The following is a 10573-nucleotide window of genomic DNA, read 5'->3' on the forward strand; positions in this document are numbered from 1 at the left end:
ACTAATTTAGAAACCAATTTTTTTTTTTTTAGTTTTTAAAATGGTCTCTATTTTAGTTTCTATTGTAACTAATTATTTTGGTCTCTAAAAATTGGTTTATATTTCATGATTTTCTTGTAGTGAGTGATTTGGACTGCAGTGGTAAGTGAGTTGTGGAAGCACAGAAACAACGTAATCTTTAATGGAAAAGTTGTCGATGATTTAGAAGTGGTTATCTTGGTTCAAGTGAAGGCTTGGTCTTGGATTACGTTCAAGTCTCTCTCTGGTTTGTTTTCTTTTTTCGAGTGGTGTCTCGAACCTTTGGTTGGTATGATGATGGTTTCTAGATTTATCTTTTAGCTCAGATGTATGTTTTTAGGATGTTTGTTTTTGGGTTAAGTCAGAGATGTTTTGTAATTTTAGGTGTCCGGCGGTGTGAGTGTTGAGATGGAATGTCTTAGGTATTTTATTTTGTATAAGAGTTGGATCACCCCGGAAGTAATTCACATTTATTTATTTATTTTTTATTGCCGATAAAAAAAACCATTACTCAACTTGCACAATTAAAAATACTCATAATTAGGATTAATCTGAATTATGTTTTATTAATTGCGTGATAATCTAAATTAAAGCGAGCCTTTATGAGAAAGGTTAAGCTTTTAGAAGAATATTAGTTTACCTTTCTTTTCTATTTATTCAATATGAAAATTCTTCATTATCATGTCACGTAAAGTAAAAGAACTTCGAAGATTATTTATTTATTTAATGGTTAAGTTATCTCATAAGAGTTTGTCTAGACTACGAATATGTGATAAATGTATTAAATCAAATCTTAATATTTTTATAATTACAGACTTTTAATAATTATTTATATTTGAAGAAAACTATTTAATATTTTAAGAATGAAGGTTACCGAAGCAAGTGGTTGGAGTTGATGGGAATGGTGGTAGTCTCCATCCCAACAATCTCTCTCACATTTAAAGCCTCACTCTCATAAATCAAAACAATTACCATATTTGGTTGAGTAAAGTGTTTTAACTATTATCAAATAAAAAAATATTTAAATATTAAATATTATTAATAATTCCAACATATTAATATAAATTCATTTTTAGTCAATCGATACTTCTTATTAACATTGATATTTTTTTACTGATATTAACGATTTTTTTATTGATGTTGGCTAATATTGTTTTTAATTGATATCGTAAAATTATTTAGATTGATATATTGATATTTTTTTATGAAATTGCTGGTTAGAATTTTATCTACCAATTTTTTAATTGATCTCAGCTGAAAATTCCTTAGTTGTTCTTTACAAAAAATTCTAGTTAATGTTTGTTGAAAATCTTTCTACGCAATATTAGAAAAAATGTTCACAAATTATTAATAAATAATAGCATTGATTGATGTTGATGATAAAAAAAGTAATGTTCATTAAAAACAAATCACAACCAACAATAAATTTTTAGCTAATACTAAACAGAAATGTTTACGTTGGCTCAATTAAATATTTGGTCTTGGATAACATCTAAATGAGGTTCTGCTTGTTTTACTTATACTGAGTGGTATATTGATCTTATGACTTGTATATTGTCTATTAAGTGAGATTATGCAAAGTTTATCTCTTTGATTAGGGTGTTTTTTACTTTAAGGTTTAGATAGGCTGAAAGGGGTTTTGTGGAAATATTGTGTTATGAATATGTATAAGGGTTGAACCATAAGTGGTTCATATTAATTTATTTTTTATTGTCGATAAAAAAAACTTAACAAAAAAAATTATTAGAATAGTAAAATTAATTATAATAATTTAAATAAAAAATAACTCTCATTATAACAAAATATTAAATTTTAATTAATTTTAAAAAAATAATAATTAATTACTATATTCATTAAATTAGATATAATTTTATAAACTAAAAAATTATTAATATATAAGTAATTTTTATTATTAATAAAAATTTATAAACTAGTTTATAAATTTGTTTAAAATTAATTACTAAAATTTAGTAACTTATTATTTAAATTTTAAATTAAGTTAAAAATACTTTATAAATTTTATTGATGATAAAAATTATTTTAGATATCATTATTTTTTTAGTTTAAAAAATCATATTTAACTTAATAATATAGAAATTAATTATTTTATATCTTTAAAATTAATTATTATTTAATAATTTTATTTTAATATCATGTCAATTTTAATAAAAATAATAATTAACATCAAGTATAATTATCCTAATAACATTTTCATATTGCCACACTCAAAATTGAATTTAAGAAATAATATCAACAGAAGGCAAATAAATATAAAAATATGAAAATTATAAATTTTTATTTTTTAATTAAATTTAAAAAATTTTACTTTACATAATCAAATTATTTTTATAAAATTTTAATTTTTTTTTATCCATGCAACCTTATTTTTTCATAAACATAATAAATGTTTATAAAGCATTTAACTTTGGTATAAAAATAAACTAATCTCTCAAAATTTCCTATTTAAACACGTTATTAGTTTCAATGCATATATTTTCACCCCACCTCAAAAACACATTACCCAACACAGCTCAATCCATCCACACAAAACATAAGATGAAAAGATGTACCTAATCATATGTCATCTTACTATGTTTTTACATTACAGCAAATAATTTACTTTTGTTATAAAAAATAAAACTCAACAACTCAATCATATATTTTATTTGTTTAACATAATATTTCCAAAAATATTATTAAAAAAAATTATATATGTATACAATAACAGTACAAAACTTTAAATAATAAGAAGATGAATTATGTTCACAATCCAACATTAAATTGTTCCAAGACTATAACTGCTAAAAAGTAGAAAAAAATAATAATCTTTTACTAAAACATGAAATATTACAAAGTGATATTTTTTACTGTAGAATTATAAAAGTAACATTTTTTTTAAGAAAATATACATACAAATATTTACTATGGTATAATCATAGAAGTTGCATGACTATATACTAATCAACAAAAAGAGAGAGAGAAGGTTATATAAAGAAAAGCATACCAAGCAAACCTACCAAAGGTTGGGTGAATACATATATAACATCTCTATACTAATCTCTTGACATATTATACCTATATATATGGTGGATCTTTGAATTTTGTTCTTCTCTTATTACTACGAAATACATGAGTACCTATACATACTAACTAACTGCAGAAAAAAAAAAAAAAAAAAACAATAATGATAATGAAGTTTTCATGAGCTGTTACCAAAATAAAAGTCCCATCAACTTCATGGCCTTCCATATCCTTGAAAGGTTCCACTTACTCCAAGACAACCATTTGAAAGAGATGGAACCACCATAGTTTTCACAAAGGAATGCATGAACTTTTACAAGAGAAAAAACATATATAGGTGCATGAACTTTTACAAGAGAAAAAACATATATAGGTGGTTTATTGAGTAGTTTGATAAGGTTAATAAATTCTTGATAGAATAAATTTGAAATGATTTTGATACCATATTAAAAAATATAAATTTGTAAGATGACGTTTGTATTCACTTACATACTATGAAATATTTTAATATTTAGTCGAAAGATCTAAAAATAGAAAAAAAAACAAAATCAAATAATGAAATTTAAATTTAAAGCTTAGTTGAGTTTAGTGTGTTGAATTAAGATTAGAACATTATGTGGGTATCTAATATGTATTGGTCTTAAATTTTGTAGTACAAAATAGAAAAGGAATCTTAGAGTGAATGTTATATTAATTGAACTCCATAGTTCTTCCCCTCTTGTGCAAACATTGACCAAACAAAAGCTTTATTGATCTAGCCAGATTTGCTGAAATTCTACAGTCTTTGTACGACAAAGAAAAATTTATATACAATGTACTATGAACCACTGCTAAAGTGCACCCTGTAGGGGTCTACCTTAATTATTCAGAATTTGACCCATTTCAAGTGATCACGTTCTCAACTTTTCTTTAATTTTCTAGAAATTACAGTGACATACTACTAGTTTTTTCTTAACAAAACTATATAGAGTTAAACTTTCTTTAGTTTATTTAATCAATGCTTCAACAGGGTCTACATCATACTTTTTACTAATTGACTTCCACTACTAGATAATGTGCTGAACAAAAGAATCACATTATTAAGAGTTGTTCACTATAATTTTATGACACATTCTTAATATGCTTATGTGTGGAAAAGATGAAAAAAAAATTGAGATGATTGTATTTTAATAATGAAGTAGTGAAATTATATATCAAGTTTATTCCAACTTAAACAAAAATTAAACTAGTTTTTTTTCTTTGACAGTGTGGGCTTAGCATAAAATGATAAAGAATTGAAAAGTTCCATGAGAGAAATTATTTAAATGATATTATTATGTTACGTACGATGGCTTTCTATTTCTTTATCGTTGACTATAACAATTATTTTTTGCTTCTCTAAAGTTATAATATGACAACACAGTTGCAAAAATTTCAAAACACGTTGGTTAAAGAGGAATATCTTCTTGTAAAAAATTAATTTTGTGTCGAATTAATGTCATTTTGTGGAAAGAAAAAGAACAAAAAGTTGATGCAACATCATCAAAAACTGAAACTCTTGAAATAAAGTGTTTCTCTCCAACACAAAATATTACAATATAAGTTACATGAACAAAACCTTGCTAGATTAATTGTAAAATCATGCACTATTTTGAATTTTGTTTTCGATTGTTTGATCTAAAATTTTCTAATTTCTATTGTCTTATGAAAAAAAAATGCAAAAGTAATTATAAAATATCTTGATCAGACCCTTTATGAATCATATATGTTATTAATTAGTTTATAAATTCTTTACTTTTTTTTTTATAGATTCTTTATTAATGGTACAAGTTAACCATATTTAATTATAGATTACAGCTAATATCTAAGAATAAATGCATGAGTTGCATGTATTTTTGAACAAATTCTAGAAAAGAAATATATATAAAAATGAAATTATTTTTTCCATAAATTCAAATTAGATAAATTATAAGAAAAAAATTCTGTAAATAGTTTATATATAAATTTCATTTTTTTAATTCTTATGGAGAAAATTGTCATATGGGGCAAGAAAGATTGAAATAGAAAACAATTACAAAACTTGTCTTTGAATAACATTTTGAAAATTAATGCAAAATCCAACAGCCAAAAACTACAACTACTTTGTTCAACTATCATCAATAAATATATGTAAATTGTGTGTTATATTAATGAAAGTGTACACAGTTGTTGAGACCAAGTGTGCATGGACTACTTGAGAAGGAACGATTCAATTAATCACACAAATGTTAATGAATTTTTTATTTTCAACCAATCTTGTTAAGAACATCACGTGATGGATTCAAGAGGTTTGGTTGGTCAAAGAAACCCCGTTGACCATGATCAAGGATCCACCAGTAGAACTATATACCCCATTGGATAATTTAATCAAGTGGGTGTATAAAATATAATTGCATTCAACTGCAACATCGGAGTCCAACATAGTTTAATAATAATTTCACGTTCAGAAAAGTGAGGCAGAAAAAAAATAGCATCACAGATAAATTAGGCTTATATGAAGTAAACGATAGCATATAAAACACATGAAAATAAGGAATCAAATAGCACCATGCTAGTTTGATAGGAAGAAGTTGCACCCATGTAGATATAAGACAACAAGCTCCATTATTAAAAGTATTTATCAAGCACAAGTTTTACATGAAATAATGCAGTTTCTGCACTTAGTTTCCGAATTACTTGTTATCACTATCCTCGGCTATGACAACAATTTCAGTGTTTGTTTGTCCCAGCAAGCTGCTTATGGATCGAGCTTTCACCATTCCAAGCTTCATCCTCCTCTTTGTGACAATCACTGGCTTCTTCTCATCAATGTGTTCAGCATCTTTTTCCAAAGGGTCTTCAGTGAAACTGTTTTGCTTCTCTGATGAATGCTCAGATTTTGGCATGTTGCTCTTTGGTGCACCACTAGTTGTGCCAACGGACTTGTTTCTCACACTGGTCATGCTTCTCAACCTTCCCTTCCCCAAGTGATGCTCGCAGAGAGAGTAACCCACCAAGGTTTGCTGACAACACCTCCATCCTCTTCCATTCACACGACTGCACCTTGAACCTTCCATTAGTGCACCACCCCTTACCCTCTTCTTACCAATGTGCACTTCAGCTTTTGTTTCTCTTGTTACCTCTTCTTCGTACTCCTCCTCTTCCTCTTCCTCTTCTCCTCCTTCACCTCGCCTCGAACACTTCCTGTTCATCTTTGTCTTCATTCTCTTCATCTTCATCTTGGAATTCTTCTCCTCCTCATAATCTTCCTCCTCCTCATCGCTGTTATCCTCTGTTGCACTCTCGAAGGTCCCTCTTCGTTTCTTGGGTGGGAAAGCTTTGTCTCCCTCGCTCCATCTCCCATCTACATGTATGAAAACGGAGAAGTTATCTTTTGACACATTCCAGGGTCAAGGATGAGAGATAAAGCAATGGAAGGTTATGCATAGACACCAATGTATCACTAGACACTTAGAATAGAAGGTGATATGAAATGATAAGGAAAGAGAAATGACAATAAATGAAGAATGTTATGTAGGTGTATGAAGGAATGCATGTGATATGTATTAAAGAGAATAAAGTTTTAAGTGGGTGCAGAACTGGTGTAAGAAAAAAAAATCAAAGTTGCATGACTATATATATCTATATACTCTCCAACCAAAGTTAAGACTAGGGAGTGGTAAAAGCATGCATTGTTCAAATCAAACTCTTTGTGCATCTTTGTTCATCTTTTGTTACCTTGTTTAGGAGGACTTGGGGGTGAAACAGTCTCAGTCCATGAGATTCTTCCTCTCCTACAAACAAAAGAAGATCCAGTGAGACCAAAATATGGCATGAATAATACACTTCACACAAAATTTATTGTGAAAAGGGAAAGGATATGAAAAAAAAAAGAATGTAATGTTGTTGAAATAGTGAGAGATGTGATGCAGTTGGGGACCAGCATTTGGTTGAAGTCGATTGTGCAGCTCAAGGGCAAACGGTAGTTTAACCAATTTGGAGAAAAAAAAAACGATTGCATTTCATAAGAGGGGTATGGTGGCTGCACAAGCCTCTTATTTAAAACACTTTCAACAGTATTTCCACTTACAGTATTTTCTTTTTCTATTGTGCATAAAAAAAAATTATAGAAAAAAAAATTCCATGCTGGTTAAAACCGAGTTATGGGTCTCCATGTTTTCACCTTTTTTACTAGGAGATTTGATGAAGGAGAAAGAGGAAATAATATCATGTCTTTATCTATTTTAATTCATGTCTAGCTAGCTTGGATTCATAATTCTTACCTGGTATCATTACCCTTATGTCCCCCTCCTTGTTCTTCCCTTCTCTCATCTTCCATCTGCAAAATCACACACACCAAAAAATAAACACACATGGGATCCACAAGAAAAGGTTGTTATTGGTTCATGGTTAATGGCTACCCTTAATGTGCCAAGCCCCTTTGTGAGTGTAAAATAAAAATTAAAAACAGCTACACAAAAAATGATAATTTTAATTTAATTACACCAACCCCTTGTCAAAGGATGAAGCAAAAGTGCACTAATTCACAAACCCACCCCAAAAGTCGACCAAAAATTAAAAGGGTCGATGTGAAATAGTGTTTCCACTAACCAAAGAGTCTCCTTGCTTCCTGCGCTGCTGCCTCAAGTTCTGTGTCTTAGGAGACTCATCAGAGCCGTTGGTGGGTTTTCCGATCGGTGGGAGAGGCTGATGATCAGACGGCTGGGAGGGATCCAAGAGGGGTGAGGGTGCAGCAGCCGAACCAAAAGTGCAAGAAGGGTGGAGTGAGGTAGTGGTGGCATCTTTGAGTTGCACCACCAGCGGTGACCGGTTGATCAGGTTGGGATCTGAGTGAGTGACCGGCAATAGAGGGAAAGGCACTTGCCTCTTACGGATCCTCATAGGTGCAAAGAAGATTGGTTGGAGCTGTGCTGTCTCACCAGATTCACCTCTTCAAACACACACTTGCAGAATCCTACACACCCCAGAAGAGATCTTAGTCAAGATTTCGGGGAAAACAAGGATTCAACACAAAACAAAAGGAGAGAGAAGAAGAAAAAACTGTTGAAAGGTTCACCACCACACACACCTATCTACTACTACTTCATGGCATCAACAACCAAGAAGAAAAAAAGACATGGTTTTACGTGAGTTTATCTATGAAACTCTCACCTCAACAACGCCCCCACCCTACACACACTTTCTCTCTCTATATATGCTTTCTTTGTCCCTGGGTTCCTCACTTGCTTTTTATTTGTTGCACCAAGGAAAGGAGGGTGTTGTATGGGTGAAGGGTGGCACGTGTGGCAGGGGAGGACACGTGTGGAGGGTTACATGCTGGGACGGTGGCCGGTGGAAGAAGAGAGAGAAGAGGAAAGAGACATGTACGGATGCAGATGCCAGGGTGGAGGAGGGAGGATTGGGAAGAGAGAGAAAGAAAATTGATAAGAGAATATGAGAGAGTAAGAAGGAGCCTGTGACTGCATTTTGTTGATACTTTTAAGAAGGGGGTCTGTGGGCCCCACAATGAGGACTCTACTTAATAAGGACCCATATGTTTTGTAGTAGCCATGCTCTTTTCCATCTTCTAAGAGGAATTCATTATTTTTAATTATTACACTCACCACAATTTTAACTTATATTCCACTCTAAACTAAATATTTTAATCAAATCAAAATTTCATTTAATTCACCTTTAATTAGGTTCAAACTCACTTAATTCATAATTTATTTTTCTATAAACTTTTGACTGGGATTGGACTAAAAAATAACTTTTTTAGGATGGGTCAAAAGGAAATTGGTTCACTTAATTTAAACAAGTTGAAATTTTTTTCAACTATAGCTAATTTTGTTAGGAATTTTAAACATTTTTATTTAATTCAACAACGTTTGTAAAGTTTAGCAAATAAGTGGTCGGTTGAATCAACTTATTTTTATTATATTTATTTTAATAAATTTAGTTAACTCACCTAACTTTTTAATGAATAGAGTGTGATTACAAGATTTTTAACTGTAGATTTAAATTTTTTTTTTTTCTCAACTTGGCAATATTTGTTAACTACAATAAATATATAGTTCAGTTAAGTTGCAATAAAACATTTTTTTTATCAAAACTAACACATTTTGATTATAATGTAATATATATATATATATATATATATATATAAATAAATAAAACATGCTTAATTAAGTTACTTCAGTTATCTTAATTGGTAACAGATAAAGTCAAGTTGCAAAATATGTAACTGATCATCAAATAAATTAAATTAGATGGGTGTCTTTAATCTCAATTAATAATAAATGAATTCAACTTAAAAGCAAACTACAATAAAATATTAAATAATAATCAAATTTAAAGATAAAAAATAATTAATAATAATTAAATTAGATATTATTTTAGAAATTAAAAATTTATTGATATTGAAAGTAATTTTTAAAATAATTTATAAATTCATATTTAAATTAATTACCAAAATTTTAACTATATACTATTCTATATTCTAAATTAGTCTTTTTAAAGACTAATTTATAAAATATTTTATAAATTTTTATTAATAATATAAATTACTTTATATATCAATAATTTTTTTAATTCATAAAATAGTCTGTAATTTAGTCAAACATTAACTAATTATTTTGGTTTCTAAAATCAGTTTATATTTAATGATTTTTTTTATTGTGTATTATATAAAAAAAACATTAATATATCCAATTATTTTGACACTTCAAGAAAATCATTAAATAAAAAATAATTGTAGAGACAAAAAATAATTAGTTACTGTTTTGATTAAATTATATATTATTTTAAAAACTATAAAATTATTAGTATTTAAGCTTTTAGTAAGCATTTGCTAAAGCTCTTATTCTTTTCAATATAACTCTAGGTTAGAAGATTTGGATGTGGGGTGATGTGGTCACCAACTCCAATTTTTGCTTACAGGATTGTATTTTTTAAAAGTAAAGTAATATATTGACTGAAATGATTGAACTTGAACCACTTTATGTAATACTTGTGATAATATGTTTACATTTTGCTTCCTTATGAACTTTTACATTTATGACATCATTTACAGGCAGATCTTGTGCCCAAGAAAGCTGCATAAGAATTTTGCTTAGAGTTGTGAATTTTCTTTACATATAAGTTTGAGGAAGAATCATGTTTTATTTGGTGGGTAGTGAACCTTGTGGCAGTTAAGTGGATTTTATGGTCATTTGATCACATTATACCACTTTAAATTTTTGTTCATGTATTTATTTCATAATATCGGAATAATTTGAGTTATATTATTGGATTGAGTTAATATATATTGAAAAGTTTAACTTAGTTCAACATCGATCAAGCTTGCATCTTTCCATCTTATTCAAAAACTATTTTTGTTTTGTTGTAAATGCAAGGGAGACTTGTGGTTTTGTAATTTGTTCACTTTGTTTTTCAGTGCATTGTAGATTGTTATTTAATCGTCTTTTTTCAGGAACCATGACTTTGTGTGCAGTTTATGGCTATTTTTTTTTTCTTGTATGTTACATGACATGGATGA

General features: G+C 28.8%; 1 protein-coding gene across 2 annotated transcripts; it reads right to left on the minus strand.

Annotated features, from left to right (window-relative positions):
- Positions 1 to 5644: 5644 nt before the first annotated feature.
- LOC137830651 (WRC protein) lies at positions 5645 to 8500 on the minus strand. Of its 2 annotated transcripts, none has more exons than XM_068638110.2 (5): positions 8126 to 8500; positions 7648 to 8011; positions 7320 to 7375; positions 6775 to 6830; positions 5645 to 6400 (listed from the first exon to the last, which is right to left on the minus strand). In XM_068638110.2, the coding sequence occupies exons 2-5, from the start codon at positions 7936 to 7938 to the stop codon at positions 5730 to 5732; spliced, it is 1074 nt and encodes a 357-aa protein (XP_068494211.1). In that variant the 5' UTR covers positions 7939 to 8011; positions 8126 to 8500; the 3' UTR covers positions 5645 to 5729. The 2 variants fall into 2 exon arrangements, with proteins under 2 accessions (XP_068494211.1, XP_068494212.1); XM_068638111.2 differs by having other exon boundaries at positions 8209 to 8499.
- Between the last annotated feature and the right edge of the window lie 2073 nt (positions 8501 to 10573).

Source organism: Phaseolus vulgaris, chromosome 7 (assembly GCF_051622355.1).
Source record: "Phaseolus vulgaris cultivar YP4 chromosome 7, ASM5162235v1, whole genome shotgun sequence".
NCBI classification, from domain to species: Eukaryota; Viridiplantae; Streptophyta; class Magnoliopsida; order Fabales; family Fabaceae; genus Phaseolus; species Phaseolus vulgaris.